At 37.2% G+C, this 23,810-nt stretch overlaps 1 protein-coding gene across 3 annotated transcripts in view; it reads right to left on the minus strand.

Moving 5' to 3' along the window:
• Positions 1-58: 58 nt before the first annotated feature.
• AMN1 (antagonist of mitotic exit network 1 homolog) overlaps positions 59-23,810 on the minus strand; it is a 53,534-nt gene continuing 29,782 nt past the window's right edge. For 2 of the 3 annotated variants that reach the window (XM_028113232.2, XM_028113231.2), the window contains exons 4-7: positions 22,810-23,027; positions 22,428-22,484; positions 14,777-14,888; positions 59-1,732 (exon numbers count right to left, since the gene is read on the minus strand). In XM_028113232.2, the coding sequence (XP_027969033.1) occupies positions 1,659-1,732; positions 14,777-14,888; positions 22,428-22,484; positions 22,810-23,027 (461 nt within the window). In that variant the 3' untranslated portion in view covers positions 59-1,658. Of the gene's footprint in view, positions 1,733-14,776; positions 14,889-21,556; positions 21,704-22,427; positions 22,485-22,809; positions 23,028-23,810 lie in introns of those variants that run through there. The other variant, XM_088026002.1, reaches the window with a different exon arrangement.

The raw sequence follows: 23,810 nt of genomic DNA on the forward strand, positions 1-23,810 counted from the left end.
ATGAGGACGGGAGTGATGACTTCTAATCACTTTATAACATTAGACCGGAAACTGGAAGTACGGGCATTATTTTTCTTTATTTATTTTTCTCCTTTATTTATTTTTTTTTGTGTTCATTCATTCAACAGATATTGGATGCTTGTTATGTACCAGATACTGTTCTAGGCACTGGGGAAGAAAAGACAAAAATTCCTGTCTTTATGAAGCTTATATTCTAGAGAGATAGATAATAAAAACAGACAAGATGCCAGATGGTGATAGACGGTAAGGAGAAAAATAAAGAGGTCCAAGTGTGAGGTGAGGATGGTAGAGATGGGTAGGAATGGAGTACTGAAATTTTAAACAGAGATAGCTAATACAACCAGCAATCTAAAAGGGCAAGAATATTAAACTGCAAAGTGCTTTTAGGAAGATAATTCTTTACAGACCCTAAAAAGCTGACACTCTAGATCTTGAAAAGCTTGTTTCCCAAAAAGGGGGAAAAGCTACTGACTGTTTGACGTTTACTATTAAATTTTATTGAATTTGTCTTTAGAAAAATTTCATAGGTGGAACAGGCCTTAGCCATGGTTTACATATATACCTATGTCTTACCTTTGAGGCCAATATATATATCTATACTATACATACACCGCATTTATAAAGTAATTAGTAGTGAGGTCAAGAAATAGAGTTGAATGTATAAACATTCTTCTAAACATGTAGAAGAAATTTACCATACCATACTTCCCTTCTTCTGTACTACATCAGAGTTAAAATAGGAAATCTTTAAAAAAGTCCCCCTGAGACAGGCTCATGGTACAGGCAATATACTGAATTTGGGATGGTTTAAGCATAGTATATATACTTAAGCATAGTATATATATAACTGTGATTATAAAAGAGTAATGCAGTTCATTTGAAAACTAAGGTCCGTGTTTAGTTCACAATATGAAACTGACAGAGCTTTAGGAAACAGCCTCTATAATGATATTTTATATTTACTCATTCTTACACGTTCCTGAATGCAGTTGTTAAGGAGGAAATTTCATAGATGAATAGCACGTATTTGGGAAAAGTAGCCATGAAAATCAAGTAAGTGGCTGGGCAAGGGCCTCAGTAACATTCATATGCTAAATGGCTAAGGTGTATGATGTCCTGGGTTTATGACATTAAACTATTCTATTTCTTTGTTTTACTGAAATATTAAATTCTGTGAGGATTTACAGGCCTGATGTTCAGCTTTGCTTTTGGCCAATGAGCATTTAAATACTTAAGGAAGGTAGGGCCCAGAAAATAGCTAGGAAGGTAATTATGCTTTTAGAGACACTAAGAATTCTCCTAATGGTTATTCATGCTGGTAAATTTATCTTATGGCAGCTCAAATAGGTAGGTAGGAGAAGGAAATCTCCAGGAAAAACTGGTAATTTAAAACTTTGTTATTTAAGAAACAAACACAGTACTCCTCTCCCGCCCCTCCCCCCCATACATCAGAGGGCATGCTAGGCTTACCATGTCAAAAACAATGACTCCGCAAACAAACAGGATAATAGCACTATTACATGTTTAACGGTCTGTTAACTTCAAAGCAACAAGCACATTATCGGAGAGCCAATCTCTAAAACCATTGTTTCCTGGGAATGTAGTATGATCATTGCTTTGATAAGCTTTAATAAGCATTAGTAAACAGTCCATGTCACTTGCTTTAGTTTGTTGGGGCCTACTAATTGCTCCAGGACTTCTCGTGAATGATCTACAAAAGAAAACAATGATAATACATTAATTCACAATAATCAAAGATATTTAATATGTCCTCATGTATAAACTAGGGATGATAACCATGATACCTCATAGGGTTATTGAAAAGGTTAAAGGGGATGATATATAAAGAACTGCAACTAAAAACATTTAACTAGTGGTAACCCTCATTATGAGCTGCAATACACATACCACAGTAATACTTGTAAAAAAAAATAGGCATTCATTGTTTTCTCTGTAATTTAGTCTCAATTTCACCAGCCAGAGATTAAAGGTATAATTTCACCATTAACCTGTGTATGAACTCTCTCAGGGTCCTGGCAGGCAACAGACGTACTAACGTGGTGTGCCTGAACAGGGTTTAACACAGCGACTATGTACAACGGAGTGAGCAGGATTAAAGAAAGCCAGTAGGTGTGGTAAGACACTCTGGGAAGCTGCAACATGCCCAAAATGGTGAGGGCAGGGAGCAATTACTAGAATAGGACAACTTGACCTGGAGGTAGACATTTTCCATGTCACACAATACTATTATAAAGCATGATTTTTAATAGATAACTATTATATGAATTCATTATAATTTAACCAATGTATATTATTGGACATTTAGTGATTGCATTGAATCTGCAATCAATTTAGGGAGTATTGTCATGTTAATATTATCTTCTGATCTATGAACACAGACAGATGTCTTTCCATTTATTTAGATCTTGAATTTCTTTCAACAATTATTCTCAGTAGTGATTTTTAATATGGTTTAATATTTCTTTTGCCAAGTCAATTTTATAATGTCTTTTAAAAAATACGAGTTAAAGCAAAAATACTGATAAAATGTTACTACTTTAAAAATTATTCATAAGTTTACCAAGCTTGTTTAATAGATACAGACTATGTTGTATAAACAACAGCTCTTCAAATAGTCTTGGAATTTTCTAGTTTAGTGGTGGTTGGAGTTACAGATTTCACAAACCAATAGAAAAAAAGTGGGCCCAATATATGGTTTCTAAATTTTATTTTTATTTTTTAATTTTTTAAAAAATATTTATTTGAGAGAGATTGAGAGTGTGAGCACAAGCAGGGGGAGGCATCCAGGGCAGAGGGCAGAGGGAGAAGGAGACTCCCTGCTGAGCAGGGAACCTGATGTGGGACTCTGATCCAGGACCCCGGGATCATGACCTGAGCTGAAGGCAGACACTTAATTGACTGAGCCACCCAGGCACCCTCTAAATTTTATTTTAAGCAAAACAAAAATAAGCCCAAACACCAAAACTTACTGTAAGCAGGAGAACCAGAGTGTATGGAAATGAAAAGTAATTATACTTCAAAAAACAAAGGTTTACATCAGCTAATTTTCAAAAATAGCAGCTCATAAGAGAACAAATGCAGTCTTATTGTCATAAAAATATCATTTATTACAGAGGAAATCCATTATATAGGAAATCTAGATTAAAGACAGATTTCAAATAAGTTGAAAGTAAAAGCGTGGACAAATGTCTATCATGGAAACCGTAACTATAACACAGGTGGAGTGGCTTTGCTAATAGCAGGTATAGGGGAATATTTCCCAACTCACTCTGTGAGACCAGTGTTACCCTGATGCTAAAGCCAAATAAAGACATCACACACATACTAAGCTACAGACCAATATCTCTTATGAATATGTACTCAAAAATCCTCAACAATACACTAGCAAATCAAATCTAGCAATATATAAAAAAACTTGTATGCCACGATCAACTGGGATTCGTCCCAGGAATGAAAGGTTGGTTTAACATCTGAAAATAAATTAATGTTAATACACTTTATTAGTTTCCTATTGGTACTGTGATAAATTACTACAGCCTTATTGGATTAAAGCAACACAAATTTATTATTGTATAGTTTGGAGGTCAGAATTCCAACTTAGGCCTCATTGGGCTAAACTGAATCAGCACTCCTTTTTGGAGGCTCAAAGGGAAAGAATTCACCTCCTTGACTTTTCCAGCTTTTAGAGGCCACCACATTCCTTGCATGCCTCCATATTCAAAATGAACAACAGTAGACAGAGTCCTTCTCATGCTGCCAACTCTATGATTCTCCTCCTGCCTGCCTCTTCCCCTTATAAAGACCCTTATGATTACCCTGGACCCACCTGGATAATCCAGGATAATCTCCCTATTTTAAAGTCAACTGATTAGTTCCATTTGCAACCTTATGGAATATAACATATTCAGGTTCTAGGCATTAAAACGTGGAATCTTTGGGGTATTGTTCTGCCTATGACATATACCATATCAATAGAATAAAGGACAAAAACACATGATCATCTCAGTTGACACAGAAAATGCATTTGACAACACTCGTGGTAAAAACATTCAACAAACTAGGACTAGAAGGAAATTTCTTCAACCTAATAGTGTCTATGAAAGAACTAAAGTTTTAACATCATATTTCATGATGAAAGACTAATGTTTTCCCCCTGCGATGAGAAACAAGGCAAGGATGTCTGCTCTTCCCACTTTTTTTTAAGATTATTTATTAGAGAGCATGCATATGCGCGCACAAGCTGGGAGGGTAGGGGCAGAGGGAGAGGGAGAAGCAGATTCCCCACTGAGCAGGGACCCAGATCCCAGGACCCTGGGATCATGACCTGAGCTCAAGGCAGCTGCTTAACTGGCTGAGACACCCAGGCGCCCCTGTTCTTCCCCCCTTCTATTCAGCATTGCGTTGGAGGGTCCAGCCAAGGAAATGTGGGAAGAAAAAGAAATAAAAGGTATTCATGATGGAAGGAAAGAAGTGAAACTATCTTTATTTGTACATTATGTAATACATATAGAATGTCCTGTATAATTACAGAATGTCCTAGGGGATCCACTAAAAAATGAAAACTAGTAAGTGAGTTCAGCAAGGTTGCACAATACAGGATCAATATACAAAAGTCAAATGTATTTGTATACACTAGCAATGAACAATCCAAAAATGAAATTAAGAAAAGAATTCCATTTACATTACCATCAAAAAGAATAAAATACTTAGGGATAAATTTACCAAGAGAAGTGAAAAACTTAGTCTGAAAACTACAAAACATTGTTGAAAGAAATTCAAGATCTAAATAAATGGAAAGACATCTGTCTGTGTTCATAGATCAGAAGATAATATTAACATGACAATACTCCCTAAATTGATTGCAGATTCAATGCAATCACTCCCAGAATCCCAGCTGTCTCTCTTTTTTTTCTTTAGAAATTGACAAGATGATCCTAATATGTATATGGGAATTCAAGAGACCCAGAATAACCAATACAATTTTAAAAAAGAAAAATAAAATCGGAAACTTATACTGCCCAATTTCATTTTAGTTGGTGTTTTTAGGATTATCTGGCATTTTTACTAATTATGAACATGTTATCAAACATACATACATATTTATTTTCTGAATGCATTTGTGTCATCCTTCTGTAGAAATTTATTATTGCACATAAAGAGGATGACATTTTTTCCTCCAGTAAACCATACAGTATATTTTTAGGTAATTTTAAAATTTTGATGCTAGATGGCAGTATTACATTACTCAAAGTCTCCTCAGGCACCTTTTTCTGGAGAAAATAGAGTATTTAGGATGGTGACTTTGAATAGTAGGAATAATCAATGCCTGTGAGTTTATAAAGAGAAACTGTGGGTTCTCTAAGTATTTAGTGATCCCTTTCCAGAACACTGTAGAAACTGTAGGGGAGGAAAAATAATTTTCCTTCTATCCTGAGTTCTTGGCTGAGACCCCACTATAATAAAAGACAGTTTAACCAGAGAAAAATAGTTTATCAATATGCATGCTTCATGTATGCCTGAGAGATACCCAGGGAAAATGAGTAAACTCCCTGAGATGGCCCTAGCCACCACTTTACATACCATCTTCATCTAAAGACAAAAGAAAGATATTGGGGTGGGGCAGGGTGGGAAGGCATCAAATTATAGGAGGTTATTAGAAAAAGCACAGTAAAAAGTAAAGGTAAGGTTTGCTATACAGATTTTTGTTGTAGTCTTCATTGACAAGATTCTCTTGTGATTTAGTCACCCTTTTCTTCCAAGTACAGAGAGGGAGATACTTACAAATGGAGATTTTTTCTTTATAAATGCAAATTTCTCTTACAAAAGGGTAACTCTGTTCCATATTCAGAGCTTCTCTAGTGTCTGCTGTTTCTCAAAAATAATCAACTCAACAAAGTCCTTATCCTGAAGAAGCATATTGGGGTGGCATATTCTGCCACCCTTCTAAACACAGACTCTGAAAAAGACTCAAAAAATCATCAGTACCAATCACACTGCTGTTGCTTGATGTCACTCTCCTATTTCCCTCCCTTTTCTAGTAACAGTTAAGCCACTAACACCAACAGTTCTAGGAAATTGCTCTGCTGGGGAAAGAATTAGAGATTGTGGATCAGATGACTTAGGTTTTTACTTCCAGTTCTATCAAGTATTTCCACTTAAGGTCATTCTCTGTTCCCTTATCCTTAAAACAAGGGTGTTGTGTAGATGAAGTCTAAGGAAGATTTTACCATCTCTCAAAATCCATGATTAATATAGATGGAGACCACTTTTTTAAAGAGATACATGGCAGGGCTTTTAGAGCACCAAGAAAAAGAAACTGTGGGAAACAGAAATTAACAAATTTTTTCAAATGATCAATTACATTTGTAATTTAGATATTTTTGTAGACTACACAGTGAAAAAAGTAATTTTTTCACTGTGTAGTCTACACAGATTTTTACAAAGAATGGTCAAAGTTCTAATGCTTCATTACAGTGTCTGGAATAAAGAAGTTCTGTGGCACGGAATTGATAATGAATAAATAATAATGAGGAAACAATAATATAGGATTTAGAAAAAGTAAAATACAAAATAATAAAAGAGTTGTCCTTTAAGCAAAGAATCAACTTTAATTAAAGGAAACTCAGAAGCAAACCACTTGGGTCTTAAAATAATGTTTGTTTTGGGTTCTAGGTGGTAAATCTTGACATATTTATCTTGACATATCTTGACAAATCTAGGAATCTAAGTAAAGAACTTCCTTGTGTAGTAATCAGGCTGAAACAAATCCTCACATATGACTAAAATTTGGGTCAATTCAATCAAAAGTAGCAGATTTCCTGTTGGTTTTTCCTGCCTTTCAGTGTAAAACATAAATTAATTTAGTGCTGTCTTATTGCTTTAGTGCCCTTTTAAAATCTAAACCTCCACGCCTGCAAATACTGTGAAACATGTTTAGATAATTATGAGAAACTGAAATGCCTGTCTGTTGTAGATTAGTAAAGGTGTGTGAGCTGAACTTACTGATAATCACTGCAGACATAACTGATTTAAAAAGAATTTAATAAGTTGTAAAATTATTTTTCTGCTTCTATAACATCTAGAAAAAGTACATTATGTCAAAGAACAAAATTCAGCCAAGTAAATTATAGGCTTTATTAATTGATTCATGAATCAGGCAGCATCCCATCTAGCAAGTAGAGGGAAGCTCTAAGGAGTTGTACAAAATAGATTTTTATAGGAAGGAGAGTAGGGCAAGAAGTTATTAGCAAAAGAAAAGTAGGGATTGGTTCAAACAAGGTCACCTTCTCATAGGGGGAAAGGCAAAGGGTCCTATTAGGTGGATTACCTCACCTTTCTTTGGCAGGATGAAGAAGGCCCATGTGATAGATTACCTTATTGGTCCTGAACAGAAAATTTTACATTGATTGTCTTAAAATTTCACTCCTTGGAGAAACCAAAACTGCAGTTAAGTCTAAGTTTGCTCTACTGGGGCAAGTGGCTCTACTTTGGACCTGCAGTTTTCTTTCTAAAAAATTGTAATTTACAATATTTTTAATAGCAGTTTAGTTTTTTTTTTCCCCCAAGATTGTATTTATTTGACACAGAGAGAGCACAAGCAGGGGGGAGTAGCAGGCAGAGGGAGAGGGATAAAGGGGCTCCCCGCCGGATGTGGGACTTGATCCCAGGACTCTAGGATCATGACCTGAGCCGAAGGCAGACGCTTAACCATCTGAGCCACCCAGGTGCCCAATAGCAGTTTAGTTTTTATTTTCTTTTCTGCAGAAATAAAATCAGGTGTTTCAAACAGTTTCAACACCTGATTTATAATGTGGAGTTCTGTTTATAGTCTGACTTTAAGGTTAAAAAATTTAAAAAATACCTAGAATTATAGTAGAGAAGATAAACCTATTAATTTAGGGAATTTGAGGGGAAACTATAGTGACACTGTCAATTTGGGGGTGAGACTGCTTTGGGGATAACATTATAACTGAATATACTTATGTACATATATTTTTATGGAAAATAAATCATATTGTCTTATATAGTCATATATAAGCAACCACATAAATATATAAGCATGAGGAAAAATGTTATATAAGGTATCATGAAAGAAGAAAAAACTTGCATTTACTGGGCCAACCTTGTAAATGAAATCATTTACCTTCTTTGGAGAAAAAAATAAATAAAAATTAAATATAAGGTGAATATATTATCCCATTTTATTTTCATTTAATGATGGTAGCAAAAATATACCATGGTAGTAGTGCTGACAGGAAAGGGGGAAGAGTAGAAATGATCTGGGTAGTTGAAAAACTTCAGCTTCTTCTCTTTATGAACCTTTTTTAATAAAGCAATGGTATATAAACTCTTCTGCATTATTATCAGATCTCTCTATTTTATGATTGACAATTACACACAAGGGCAAGTTGAGGTCCATAATAGTGTTCTGTGCTAAAGAAATTTTGGGAAGGGCGCCTGGGTGGCTCAGCTGGTTAAGCCACTGCCTTCGGCTCAGGCCATGATCCTGGAGTCCCGGGATCGAGTCCCGCATCGGGCTCCCTGCTCAGCGGGGAGTCTGCTTCTCCCTCCGACCCTATCCCCTCTCATGTGCTTGCTCTCTCTCTCAAATAAATAAATAAAATCTTTAAAAAAAAAAAGAAATTTTGGGAAATGCTTGGAATAAGATAGTTAAACAAGTTTCTTAGCTATAGTATTTCTCAGACCCTTTGATAAATTAACATTCATTATAGTGGTATGCTGCATTTCCCAAACTTTTTGGACACACAAACGCTTTTAGTTCTGGGGTGTCTGGGTGGCTCAGTCGGTTAAGCATCCAACTCTTGGTTTCAGCTCAGGTCATGATCTCAGGGTCAGGAGATTGAGCCCTGCACTGGGCTTTGAACTCAGCATGGAGTCAGCTTGAGATTCTCTCCATCTCCCCCTCCCTCTGCCCCTCCCCCTGCTCATGCATGCTCTCTCTCTCTAAAATAAATAAATAAATAAATAAAATCTAAAAAAAAAAAGCCACTTTTAGTTCTATGCTATTGTTGGGGAAGAAAAATATCCCTCTACCCTTTAAGATTCTTCTGGCTGCTGTCTGAATTAAACAGGAGATAGATTAACAGGAGAAAATCAAATTTAATTTGCATGTATGGAGGTGTCATAGATATGGGACCTAAGAAGTGACCAAGACAGACAGCTTTTATACTTTTTAGATGGAGAAACAAATTTTTTATGAACTGACAGGACAAAGAAAATTTATGTTTGGGAGCTTTAATTAATAAGGAATTCTAAACAGAATTGAGGCTGGGGTAGTAAATTAGTAAAAGTAACAAGGTTTGTTTATATAGACTTCCCCATCTCTGATGATAAGGATGTCTTTCTAGCTCCTGGTGCAGGGAGGGTACCTTTCACATAGGAGATTTGTTTCCTACTTTTGGGAGACAAAAGGTCAGAGTGTTCTTGCATTGGCTGTTTCTTAAGTAACTTTAATTCAAAATAATAAATATACTCCATAGCATATTTTGGGATGGCCTGCCCTAAGCTCCAACACTATACCTATGGTATTTTCTAGAACATGATAACATGTCACTGTAGTTAAGGGATTTCAGGGCAGATCAAGGAAAAAGATATGACCACAAGGTGGCAGTAGGACACAATAAGCTTCATTTAGGCTGCGCTTTGACAGATTTGCTTTCAGAAGTCCCTCACAACATGAGATCTTCCAAAGACAGCAATGTGTGTGTGTGTGTGTGTGTGTGTGTGTGTGTGTGTGTGTGTGTGTGTGTGTGTGTGTGTGTCTGGTGGGGGCACTACTGAGAAGGAAGGAGGGTAAAGGAATTCCCAGAGGACTGGAGAGGAGGTTTGTGTGTCATGATGTTGCTCAGCATCAAGATAAGGGAGTCTCTGGGTCAGAGAGCTCCAAAGGGCAAGAGTGGCTTGAGTGCAGTTTTCCAGGGTATGCAAAGCAGGCAGGCTCTAGATGCTAAAAATCTGCTTCTTTAGGCTGTATTTAAAATCATTGAATGAATAAAGATTTGATGCTGGTGGCTTTTTGAACAATAGTCCCAATCTGCTATGAAGAAATAAACTATGTAGGGGTGCCTGGATGGCTTAGCTGGTTAGGCAACTGCCTTCAGTTCAGGTCATGATCCTGGGGTCCTGGGATCAAGCCCCGCATTGGGCTCCTTGCTCAGCGGGGAGCCTGCTTCTCCCTCTCCTCTGTGGCTCCCCTGGCTTATGCTCTCTCTCTCTCAAATAAATAAAATCTTTAAAAAAGAAAAAAAAAGAAACTACATAGAGGCCATCTTTGGTTCATTTACATAGCAGTAACAGTTGGTAAATGCTGGCCTAGATAATCTTCTAGGTCAAAACTACTGTTATTCTATTCCAAGGATTTCAAACTCCTGTCATTTTAATGTGTACTTTCACTTCTAGTAAACCCACATGAAAATATAAGAAGTGATTTGAAAGGGATATTGTGTTCCTGCTCCAACTGCTAAAGTTAACTGATAATTATTCTTTACGGTAAAGCAATGGTTCTCAAAGTGTGGTCTGTAGATCCTATAGTCTGAGACCCTTTTAGGGTTGTGAGCTAAGATAGTCACTTTATTCATGGAACATCGTTTTTACTTGAAAGAACAGCTGACAACCTAAGGTTCTTCAGACTTGGGTACTTGTCAGACTGTTTTTTTTAAATTTAAAATAAATTAATTAACATATTGTGTATTATTAGTTTCAGAGGTAGAGTTTAGTGATTCATCAGTTGCATGTAACATCCACTGCGCATTACATCAAGTGCCCTCCTTAATGCCCATCACCAGTTACCCTGTCCCCCCACCCACCTCCCAGCCAGCACAGATTATTTCTTGAAAAAGAGCAAAATAAGCCTGTCACTTCAAAGAAAACAAATGTCAGAGTTTGTTGCCAATGATAAAATTTTAGCTTTCAAATGGATTTTGGAAAATTTGTATCTATCATTATGATCTTGACAACTACCCAATGGTGATATTAACAAATGTGATTGTTTTGCTATAATAAAATGTGTCGACATTGGAAGATCTATATTACTAAGAGAACCAATATTTTCCAAACTGCCAATGCATGACATTACAAAATCACGTATGGGTAAAAGATCCAATCAAAATACAAGACAGGCCAATGGATTGTAATGTGAGTGTATAAAAAGTTCATTGATATATTTTCGTCTTCCACACTGCAACTAACCTTTAAGAAATGACCGCTTACTGAGTTTGGGGGTAATATCAAAGAAGAGTGTCCACAGGGTAACCAGAAAGATAATGAAGGTAAAATTAGTAAAGGTTGATTTTATAATATGTTGCCTAGTCAAGTTATCCGGAGACAAATATAATAGAACATTAAAATAGAACTATTTCAGCTAAGGTTCCAGGACTAGAGGTACCAGCTACTCTCTCATTCCAGTGAGATTCCAGACCTATATATGACTTGCAAATGCTTGGCTGAGATCTGATTTTGGAATCCATGGCACTTCATCCATTCAGATACAAAAGTGTTAAAGTGAGAAGGGATGGAGAGTTGGAAATTGAAGAAAGGATTTCTCTGAAAACAGCGGTGATTGGAGTTCTGGAATGAGGGCTGGAGGTGCTTGTTTTTCCATTCAAGCCCAGTGAAAGGAAACTCTAAGGAGATTGGTTGGAGAGTCTGATATGTCTCTTGGCCTTGGAGGACACAGGACACTAATATCAGATCCACATCTGAGAAAACTAAAGGGCAAAAGGCTATGGCGAGAGTCTCTGTAGCTAAAGAGAAGACTGAGGTTGGGATGTATCTGCACCCTTATTGCATAAAGTATGTGTTTCCTGTGGAGGGATGAGGGCTGCCATGGGTTTGCCTTATATTTTGCTCATGAAAGGAACCCAACTAAGTTAGGAAACCTGAGCAGAAAGAGACTGAAGGTATATTGCTGGATGCCTGGGGAGAGAAGGAGAAAATAGGAGCTACTAACCAGAAGAGACATGCTGGCTTGAATCAAGAGAACTGCAGATAGGAGATATATGCAATGATGAGGGGCTGGTAGGAAGTGGGCCCTGAAGAACCCCAAAAGTGCCCCACTTTTGGGAAAGGATGGATCATCTCACCCACAGGGCCTGGAGTGCTGAGCCTTGATCACACTAGCACTGGTCAAGTAAGACTTTTCCTTCCCTTACTTCTGTGCTTGCTTATCCCAGTCCCGCCCTGTACTAACTTTGGTGGGATCAGAAACCATGGTGGGCAAGCTGGGGAAGGAAGAAGAGAAGTGAGGGATGGTAAAATACAGAAACCAACAATGTCCCCTTACCCACTGCAGCCAACTCTGAGCTGACTGGAGGAGCAAAGCTTTAGCTTGAACTTGTTTGGACTACTGCATGGACCTAAGACATTTTAATTACTGAAACGAGAAGTTTCAGGGATACAGAATGGCAAGACATTTTAACTACCTGAGAATGGTAAGTCAATGGCACCTGAGATTTCATCTGGCAGTAGGGAAAAATTAGCCTCTTTAGAGCAGATTTGCAATAAAGTAGTGTGAAGAAAATAGAATCACTTTACGAGTACCCCTTGCTTGTTCAATATATTGATCAAACATAGCTCAGTGGATAGATTTACACAACTTGATTGGTATTCTGGAAAGATTATCAAAGATTGCTGTTATACAATCCATATACTGTGGTCTCCTCCAGCTTAAAATAAGAGCCTATTGGTTAGAATACAATTTTCTGCCTTGTTTGATGACCAGAAAACCTCTGCTTGCCTTCTCACAAACCCCACGAAAATATATGCCAGTACCAATCCCCTGCACTCAGTCCCATGAGTTTTTCTTGTTCTAAGTGATTTTTTAAAGATTATTATTACTAATTTTTATAGATAAAACCGCTCACATGATAAAAATTCAAAAGGTACAAAGGGTGTATAATGCAGGATTTTCCTACTCTTGTCCCTCCACAATTTTCCCTGGAGGTAAGCACTGTTAACAGTTTCTTTATTTTTAAATAGGAGTTAACAGTTTCTAATGTCCTTTTTGACTTTAGTTTTTTGAGAAATGTCTTGGCCCAAAAAATTTAGTCTTCATTATAGATGCCATTGATACAAAATACAACCCGTTGTACACTTGGTTTACATTGACAGTCCATACATAAGAAAGAACAGAGGTTGTTAAGAGGATTTCTAGGATCATAACTCAACCTAGAGAGTAACTGTTTAGACTGTAATTAGAGAAATGAGCTGGAAGGACTGGACATCAGTGCTGACTTACAAGTCAGGTACAGGTTATACTGTGGTACGTGGCCCATTGCAGGTGTAATGCAAAAGGGTTGAGGTACTGTGGTTTCAGGACACAGTCATATATAGTATCATGGCTCTTTTTTCCCCACAATAATATAGTATCTTATTCATTATTTTATATAAATTGTGACACCAAAATGATATTTTTGCAATTTTAAAATTTATGTTCTTATATATCACTATTAGCTCTATTAGATTTTGTAAGTAAAATATTCTTTTAAAGATTATATTTTTATTTATTTGAAAGAGAGTGAGAGAGAGAGAGAGCATGAGTGGGGGAGGGGCAAAGAGAGAGGGAGAAGCAGACCCCCCAGTGAGCAAGGAGCCTGGCGTGGGGCTCGATCCCAGGACCCCGGGATCATGACCTGAGCTGAAGGCAGACGCTTAACCAACTGAGCCACCCAGGTGCCCCCTAAGTAATAACATATTTTTAAAGGTAAAATCTTTATGTTTTACTATCTTTAGTAGTCTTTTTTTTTTTAAAGTAGGCTCCACACTCCCATACCCAGCATGAAGCCCAACATGGGCTTGAGTGCTTGAACTCACAACCTGAGGTGAAGACCTGAGCTGACATCAAAAGTTGGATGCTTAACCAACTGAGCGACCCAGGCGCCCCTCTTTTTTCTTTAAAAAAAGTTTTTTTTTTTTTATTGGAGTACAGTTGACACACAATATTACATTAGTTTCAGGTGTACAACATAGTGTTTAACATCTCTCTATGTTATGCTATCCTCACCACAAATATAGCTACCATCTGTCACCATACAACATATCACTGGTTATATTCCCTATGCTGCACCTTTTATTTCAAGTATCATGGCTCTTACACAGACCACATGGGCTGTGACTACTTTGTTCTCCTTCAGCGAAGTATCACATTAGCCTAAGAATCTAAATTGTCCTGAATACGTTATGCTATGCTCACCACAAATGTAGCTACCATCTGTTACCATACAATATCATTGGCTATATTCCCTATGCTGCACCTTTTATTTCCAGTATCATGGCTCTTATACAGGCCAAATGGGCTGTGACTACTTTGTTCTCCTTCAGTGAAGTATCTATCACATTAGCCTAAGAGTCCAAATTGGTCTGAATCTCAATGGCTATAGTTTGATGAGATTAGAGTCAACAGGTCATTCAGCATATTTAATAGATGTAATATTTTAAGCTTGAATTTTTTTGTCTACATAAAACATCATGTTTATTATCAAGACCCCTACCATCATCATCATGACTAACATTTATTGAGCTTTCACTATGGACTAGCCACTATATAAAGTGCTGTCAGACAGTTATCATGACTAAGCTTATGAGGTAAGTACTGCTATTATACCCATCTTACAGATGAGGAAACTGAATAATGGAATGGGTTGAGTAGTTTACTTAAGGTAACACAGTTACTAAAAAATGAAGCCAGGATTTGAACCACCCAATCTATCATACTAACCTGTTATTAGGGGGCATCCATGGAAGAGTAATATACGTATCTGAGGACAGCAAGTGAGGACAGCTTCTACAGCCTCATCAGTCAGATTCACACAATGTCCCATATGAATCTCCTATTTAAAAATAAAGAAAGGATAGTCAAAAGAAAAAACAGATTTACGATGACAGCATGAAAAAGCTCGGGAACCACTCTGATACAAAAAGAACCAGGGGTGCCTGGCTGGCTCAGTTGGAGGAGCATGAGACTCTTGATCTTGGGGTCATGGGTCCGAGCCCCATGTTGGGCATAGAGATTACTCAAATAAATAAAACAAAAAACAACAAACAGAGCTGCCTGTGTGGCTCAGTTGTTTAAGCAGCTGCCTTCAGCTCAGGTCATGATCTCAGGGTCCTGGGATCAAGCCCCATGTTGTCAGGCTTTCTGCTCAGCAGGGAAGTCTGCTTCTCCCCCTCCCTCTCCCTCTGTGTGCACTCTCTCTCTCAAATAAATAAAAAATCTTTAAATAACAAACAAAAAGAACCAAATATCTACTTGCAAGAAACATTCAATAGAAAGGACTAATGTAAGTATGCAGTAATTTGGAAAGTATAGATGATTTAAAAGTTAAGTGCCCAACCATATTATAAAGCAATATGGCAAAATCTATTAAAACTGAAGATGAATACTCCAGAACCCAACAGTTCTAATTGAAAATGTCCACTATACAGAGTAACTCTTGTTTATGTGCCCAAGGAAACAATTTATAAATGTGCTCATTTTAATACTATTTGTAATAGTAAAAAAGGAGATAATGGATAAACAAATGGTGGTTTATTAATGGAACAGATAAAACAGTTAACATGAAAAATATCTACTTGTATTAATAGACATAAATCTCAAACATAATGTTAGTTCAGACACTTTGGAAAACAGTATGGTCTTATCTTTTTTTTTTTTAAAGATTTTATTTATTTATTTGAGAGAGCGAGAATGAGAGAGAGAGAGAGCACATGAGAGGGGGGAGGGTCAGAGGGAGAAGCAGACTCCCTGCTGAGCAGGGAGCCCGATGTGGGACTCGATCCCAGGACTCCAGGATCATGACCTGAGCCGAAGGCAGTCGCTTAACCAACTGAGCCACCCAGGTGCCCCTGGTCTTATCTTTTAAAGCTAAATGTGTACTTACTATATGATAATCCCATTCCTAGGTGTTTACCCAAGATAAATGAAAATGTATGTCTACACAAAAGACTTGTATGCAAATTTCTATAGTAATATTCATAACAGTCCAAAATTAGAACCACCCAAATGTCCATCAAATGGCACATTCACCAATTCTGAACAAACTGTGTCATATCCACACTATGAAATACTACTCAGCAAAATAAACAAATAAATAAAAGTAATGAAACAGTAACACATGCAACAACATAGATGAATTTCAAAAACATTTTGCTAAGTGAAAGAAGTAAAAGAGGGATGCCTGGATGGCTCAGATGGTTAAGTGCCTTTGGCTCAGGTCGTGATCCCAGGGTCCTGGGATCGGACCCCACATCGGGCTTCCTGCTGAGGAGGGAGCCTGCTTCTCCCTCTCCCTCTGCCTGCCACTCCCGCTGCTTGTACTCTCTCTCTGTCAAAATAAATAAAATCTTAAAAAAAAAAGTAAAAGAAAAAACTAAAAAACAAAAAAAATGGGCATTGCATGATTCCATTTATATGAAATTCTAGAAACTTTAAAACTATAATGCCAAAGTAAATCACTGGTTGCCTGGGGATGGAAGCAGGTAGAGAACTGATTGCAAAGGGATGGGAGAAAATGTTGTACGGTGACGGAAATATTTTATACCTAATTGTGGTGGTGGTTAAAGGCTGTATAATAATTACCAAACTTCATCAAACTGTACACTTAAAATGGGTAAACTTTATTGCATGCAAGTTATACCTTAATAAAGCTTAAAAAATTAAACATAATTTTGAGTGAAAAGCAAACTGTAATAGAACACATATAAAACTATTATGTGAAAGTTTAAAACATAAGACAATACAATATCTTGTTTATGGATCTATATCTATATGTGTCTATCCATATATAGGTAAAGTATACAAACATACAAAGAAAAATAAACAGGTGTCTTTATTTTTTATTTTTTTTATAAAGATTTTATTTATTTATTTGAGAGAGAGAGAGAGAGCACAAGAGGGGTGGAGGGTCAGAGGGTGAAGCAGACTCCCTGCTAAGCAGGGAGCCTGATGTGGGACTCGATCCCGGGACTCCAGGATCATGACCTGAGCCGAAGGCAGTCGCCCAACCAACTGAGCCACCCAGGCGCCCTAAACAGGTGTCTTTAGACTGTGGTTACTTTGAAGGAAGAAAGGGAGAATAAATGTGCAGGGAGCTTTACATGTAACATATAATTTTTAATAAGGAACTAAAATAAGTACGGAAAATATTAAAATTTAAGTGGCTGGTCCACGGTTTGTGTTATATTACTTTCTATCCTTTTTCATATGTTAGAAATATATATCCCTCGTTTTATGTCCTAATTAGGAATCCTTCTGCACTGGTGGTGGGAATGTAAAATGGTACAGCCACTGTGATAATAGTATGGCAGTTCCTTAAAAAATTAAACACAGCATTGCCATATAATCCAGCTATTTCACTTCTAGGTATATACCCAAAGAATTGAAAGGGGGGACTAGAACAGATTATTTGTATACCTATGCTCATAGCAGCAGTATTCACAATAGTGAATAGGTGGAAACAAGTATTGACAGATGAATGGATAAACAAAATGTTTATGTATATACATACACACATATAAGCATACATATATAGACACATACTTATATAAACATATACACATGTGTACATATATATATATGAATATACCATATATATACAATGAAATATTATGCGGTCTTAAAAGGAATGACATTCTTTTTTTTTTTTTTTAGATTTTAGTTATTTACTTGAGAGAAAGAGAGAGAGCACAAGCGGGAGGGAGGGGCAGGTGGAGAAGCAGACTCCCCGCTGAGCAGGGAGCCTGATGCGGGGCTCAATCCCAGGACCCTGGGATCATGACCTGAGCTGGAAGGCAGACACTTAACCAACTGAGCCACCCAGGCGCCCCAGGAATTAAATTCTGACACATGCAGGGACACAGATAAACCTTGAAAACATTAGGCTAAGTGATATAAGTCAGACGGAAAAGGACAAATATTATATGATCCACTTTTATGAGTTATCTAGAACAGGCAAATTCATAGAGACAGAAAGTAGAACAGAGGTAGCTAGAGGCTGAGGAGAAGGGGTAATGGGGAGATATTGTTTCATGGGTAACGAGTTTCAGTGTAGGATGAGGAAAATGTTCTGGAGATGGATTGTGGGTATGGCTTCACAACAGTGTGAATGTACTCAATTCTACTGAATTGAACACAAAAAATGGTTAAAGTGGTAAGTTTTCTGTTGTGTATATTTGACCACAATAAAAGACATTTTAAGAATTCTGGAAGTAAGATTTATCTAATAGTTGACATGTATATTTATGGTATTAATATTTTTTCCTCCTGAAAAGTTGATATTAAGTTGGTATACTATTATAATCAATCATATCTTACAAATAAAGGAAACCTGAGTATATTGAAAACTCATAAAAACTGAGGAAAAAAGCATCTTGTTATAAATTGGCAAACATGTCTTATGATATAAGTTGGCAAAGGCTACAGACAAAGAGATACAATTTGAGAACAGATGGAAGGAATAGCATTCAACATTTAAAATATATTAAGGCACAAAAAAGAGATTCAATCCTCGCAAAATTGTGAATTTACAACATAACCTTCATGGGAACCAATTTTACAATATGAATTTAGGACCTTAAAGTAGCCATACCTATTGATCCACTTTTTCTGTTTTGTGGAGTTCATTACAGCAATGGAAGAAAAAAGTATAAACCCCAACATATGATTATTTCTACTAGCTAAAAACTGAAAATAATCTGAATTACCAACAACAAAAAGGAAAGAAATGATACATCCTATGAACAGATTTTGTTCTCTGATGTACCAATGTCTAGAACATAGCAGGTACTTAATGAATATTTGTTGAATAAATGAAATTCTACAGGCAAACAAACTTTTAACCATGAAGATTATAGAAACTTATAAGTATGACCATAATATAAAGTTAATATGGTAACATTTATTGAGGGACTATCTCGTGCCTGGAACTTCAGTAACATATGGGGATAAAATGATGATAAAATGATGAACAAAATGGTCTCTGCCCACTGGGAACTCAGATCAACAGAAATTTCAGAAATAATCATGACATTCAATAAATGTTTTAATATGTTGTTTGTCAATCTTTAGTAGAGGTCCTTAGACTTTTTATTATTATTATTATTATTTTTTAAGATTTTATTTATTTATTTGTTAGAGAGAGAGAGAGTGCATAGGCAAAAGTGAGCGAGAGAGAGTGAGCAAGGGTACAAGCAGGGGGAGCTGCAGGCAGAGGGAGAAGCAGGCTCCCTGAAGAGCAAGGAGCCTGATGCAGGACTCGATCCCAGGGCACTGGGATTATGACCTGAGCCGAAGGCAGACACTTAACCGACTGAGCCACCCAGGCGTCCCGTTTTTTTTTATTATTATTATTATTAAGTAAACTCTACACCCAACATGGGCTCGAACTCATAACCCCGAGATCAAGAGTCGCACGCTCTACTGACTGAGCCAGCTGGGCGTCCTGAGGTCCTTGGATTTTCGACTGAATTTATTTTCAAATTATAAACAATTAAGCAACATCGATAATATAGTTTCCAGGAACAGAACATATGAAAAGCAAGAGATTAAAACAGAGCACGTGATAAAAGGTAGGAACACATATGGTCCGCAAGAGAAAAGTCAGTAAAAAAGATGAAAAAGTTTATCTTTCAATTTGAGCCAGAAATTGTGGTCACATAAATACTAGATGCTATGAGACAAAGGTTAAAGTATATTTACTCTGTTGAAGGAAGGAATTAAGTTCTAATAAAGTTTAGAAAGATTTCCATTGAAATGTTTTGGCACTTATAGAAATAAGATTTGGAAAATCGAAAAAAATAAAAAAATAAAATAATCGCCAGCACTTACTGGTAACTGAATCTTTTTCTTTTTTTTTCTTTTTTTAAAAGATTTTATTTATTTATTTGACAGAGAGAGCCACAGCGAGAGAGGAAACACAAGCAGGGGGAGTGGGAGAGGGACAAGCAGGCCTCCCGCTGAGCAGGGAGCCCGATGTAGGACTCGATCCCAGGACCCTGGGATCATGACCTGAGCCAAAGGCAGACACTTAACGACTGAGCCACCCAGGCGCCCCTGCATCTTTTTCTAAGTCTGCTTAGGTTGGTAACCAGCTCCTAATTTTATAATACTGAAGTAAATACGTAGGTATGTTTCCTTTCACTGCATGACAACTAATTTCCTGGTGGTTTTATTAGGGAATGATAAACTGTGTTAACTGTTTGGGAACTTTATTAAAAATGATGATTATAAGATAATGTTATTGTAAGAATTAAATAACCTAATGAATATAAAGCAATAGTAAGTGTGGAGGCTGGACAGTGCTCAACAAATGTTAGTGTTTCAAACAGTAAACATTATGGCAGAGTTTATTGCCCCTACAGCTAGCATGCAATTTGGAATTTGGAACTCAGTATAAGAAAATATGGTAATTTCTTAATCAAAAGATTTGTAAAAATATATATACTATATGTACATACACATGCACACACATACATATAAGCAGGATTTAGATATAAAAAGATAAAAAAATTGTCTCTGGGCAATAACTCAAGGAGAAATATTTTGGCAAAAACATGGTACTGCTATTCTTTTATGATAGTTATTGCTAACATTTATAATTCATTTATAGCCTGTTTACTTCCAAAAAGAATTTAATGTGGCTGATTTTTTTTTAAGATTTTACTATTTATTTGAGAGAGAGAGAGCATGAGCAGGAGGGAGGGGCAGAGGGAGAGAGAGAGAAGCAGACTCCCCCTGAGCAGGGAGCCCACCTGGGGCTCGATCCCAGGACACTGAGATCATGACCTGAGCAGAAGGCAGAGAGATGCTTAACCGACCGAGCCACCCAAGCACCCCTGATGTGGCTCATCATTGAAAAGCACATCTATATTATTATTATTATTATTATTTTAAGATTTTATTTATTTATTTGACAGAGAGAGACACAGGGAGAGAGGGAACACAGGTGGCGGAGTGGGAGAAGCAGGCTTCCCACTGAGCAAGGAGCCCGATGAGGGGCTCCATCCTAGGAACCTGGCTTCAGGACCCGAGCTGAAGGCAGACGCTTAATGACTGAGCCACCCAGGTGTCCCGTGAAAAGCACATCTATATTAAATAAGACTAAAAACCTCACTATAAACTGGGAAAGGAGGAAACCAAAATCCTGGGATGAAAGGATTCTTAATATATTTAGAAGCAGGTTATAGGTGCCACATCAGTCACTGAATGGAAGGCCTGAACACTAATTTAGGATCTTCTTAAATGTACAATGTGGCTGTTGGGGAGGAAAACCTTTTTCCTCTTATTAGGTTCTATCTTTGGGAGCCTGTGAATTAAAATGACAGACAGACAAGCAAGAGAAAAGGCAAGTTTGGTCACACACAAGCTCACAAAGAAAGTGGTTCAAAGAAATGGCTACAGTATAGAGTTTATAGATTATCTTCATAGGAGAAAGGGAGGGGGAGAAAGGACATTTAGAGAAAAACAGATGACTTTTAGGAAAAACAAAGTGGGCTTTTAGAGAGTAGATGGGAGGTGTGATAGTCTTGTGACAATTTTCTTTTACGTCATTGCTCATCTGACTCCTCCAGTGATAGGAGTGATCTTCCCTGGGATTGGGTAGTCTTTCTTGAAGGGGGTTTGATGGCAGCTGAATTCTTTTGGAAGGCTCTGTTTTAGGCAGATGGAGGGAGAGTGTTTCAGACAAAGCCTCTTTTTGCATCTGCTGATTCTTAAACATCTTTAGTTCAAAATAATTTTTTAAAAATATTTTATTTATTTATTTGATAGAGAGACACAGCGAGAGAGGGAACATAAACACGGGGAGTGGGAGAGGGAGAAGCAGGCTTCCTGCAGAGCAGGTAGCCCGATGTGGGGCTCAATCCCAAGACCCCAGGATCATGACCTGAGCTGAAGGCAGACGCTTAACGACTGAGCCACCCAGACGCCCTAGCTCAAAATAATTTTTGTGTGACAGGTGTATTCTGGATCCCTGCATGTATATTAAGAAAGTAGGATGGCAAGCCACTAAATAGGCCTGGTAATGAAAATTCTAAAGAATATCATTTTACATTGATGAACTTTCATAATCTTCACTATAATAAGATTATTCTTCAATGTGTTAGAAGCTAAAACTTCTGGAAAATGAGGACTTTCATTGGAAGTAAAATGGGTATTTATTTAAAGCATGCTTTACCTCCTAACTTTACCAGTTTTTCCTTACTCTGGAAATAACGAGGTAGAGGCAAAAACCAAACCAAACCAAACCAAAAACACGCCATGGAAACACCTAATTGATAATAAGGCACTGGTTGTTTTCTACATTCAAAAAACAATTTCTGAGGATAATATAAAAATTTAATTAGCATCAATTTTATAGAAATCTTAAAATTACCTCTAATTTCTTGGCACAAGATCCATTAACAAGCGCAACCACGCCATCGTCAGATACCTAAGCAAAGAGAACAATCAACATGGCACATAAATGGGAAAGAAGAAAGTAAAATTTTCCAAATATTATTAATCACTTATATATGGTTTTATTGCCTCCCATTCAGCAAACATGTGTTTTAGCCACACTTATCTTTTTCACCCTTACTTAAAATAATTGAGGGGATTGTGCCAAGTTATATTGCAGTTCTATAACCACTGAAGTATGAGGTGGTCAACAATTCCAACAAAAACCAAAAAAATTAATTATGTTCTTCTGATGAGTCATGGAAGTTCACTGGGCAAACACATACAGTCTTTATATTTCAAGTCTATATTTCATTTACCTGAGTAGCTGAAAAATCAACACACTGCAAAAATGGGCAGTTTTCTCCTAATGCATGTAAGGACACATCGGTAATACCTAAACAGCCACCTAAATCAATGATCTTTAGCAGCCGGCAGTTGAATGCAAGAGCAAGGACTCCTTCATCAGTGAGATTGCAGCATCTTTTCAAAGAAGCTTCATGCAGGTATGAACAAGAGGAAGCCACAGCTTTTATTCCTGAGGGAAAACAATTACGTATCAATGAGCTATATATGTATACATATGAGAAATGCGACTGATTTTCATTTTCACAATCACCAGTATTGATATACCCAACTGTATGTTAGCCTTTTGCAAAGTAGTCCATCTCTGAGGATATACTTACCTTCCGGTGATGCTGTCATTATTAAAACTCTTTTGGAATATTTCAGGAATTGTCTACCATAGGCTGTAGTTTATGGCAAGCCTTTATTGTTGACAAGTAAATTTGCCCTTAGGAAATAGCCAAAAGTCATTCAGAATCAAATTAGGTCATTAAAATTTTTATTTATTTATTTATTTGACAGAGAGACACAGCGAGAGAGGGAACACAAGCAGGGGGAGTGGGAGAGGGAGAAACAGGCTTCCCGCTGAGCAGGGAGCCCGATGCGGGGCTCCATCCCAGGACCCTGGAATCATGACCTGAGCCAAAGGCAGACGCTTAACAACTGAGCCACCCAGGTGCCCCTCAAATTAGGTCATTAAATAATAGATGAATCTTTTTGTTACAACAAAAGTTTTAAAGTAATAAAGTTAATTTTCTTGTGGACTCTGAAGGGAAATCAAAAGTTAAATTGCCCAAATGTCTTAGGTGATAGTTTTCATGCTTATCCTTAGGAATCATACTTCTGTCTATTCTCTCTTCCGCTTTTGACTTTTAAATCCAGTTAAATTGATGTAAATGCACATTGGAGACTGGTACATGATAATGTGTCACAAAAATAAAAGAGTACTTTGCAGATCCTGGGCCCTTCAGTCATG

Source organism: Eumetopias jubatus, unplaced genomic scaffold (assembly GCF_037043125.1).
Source record: "Eumetopias jubatus isolate StellerSeaLion01/CBP00866 unplaced genomic scaffold, mEumJub1_p1.0 scaffold_8, whole genome shotgun sequence".
Taxonomy (NCBI): domain Eukaryota; kingdom Metazoa; phylum Chordata; class Mammalia; order Carnivora; family Otariidae; genus Eumetopias; species Eumetopias jubatus.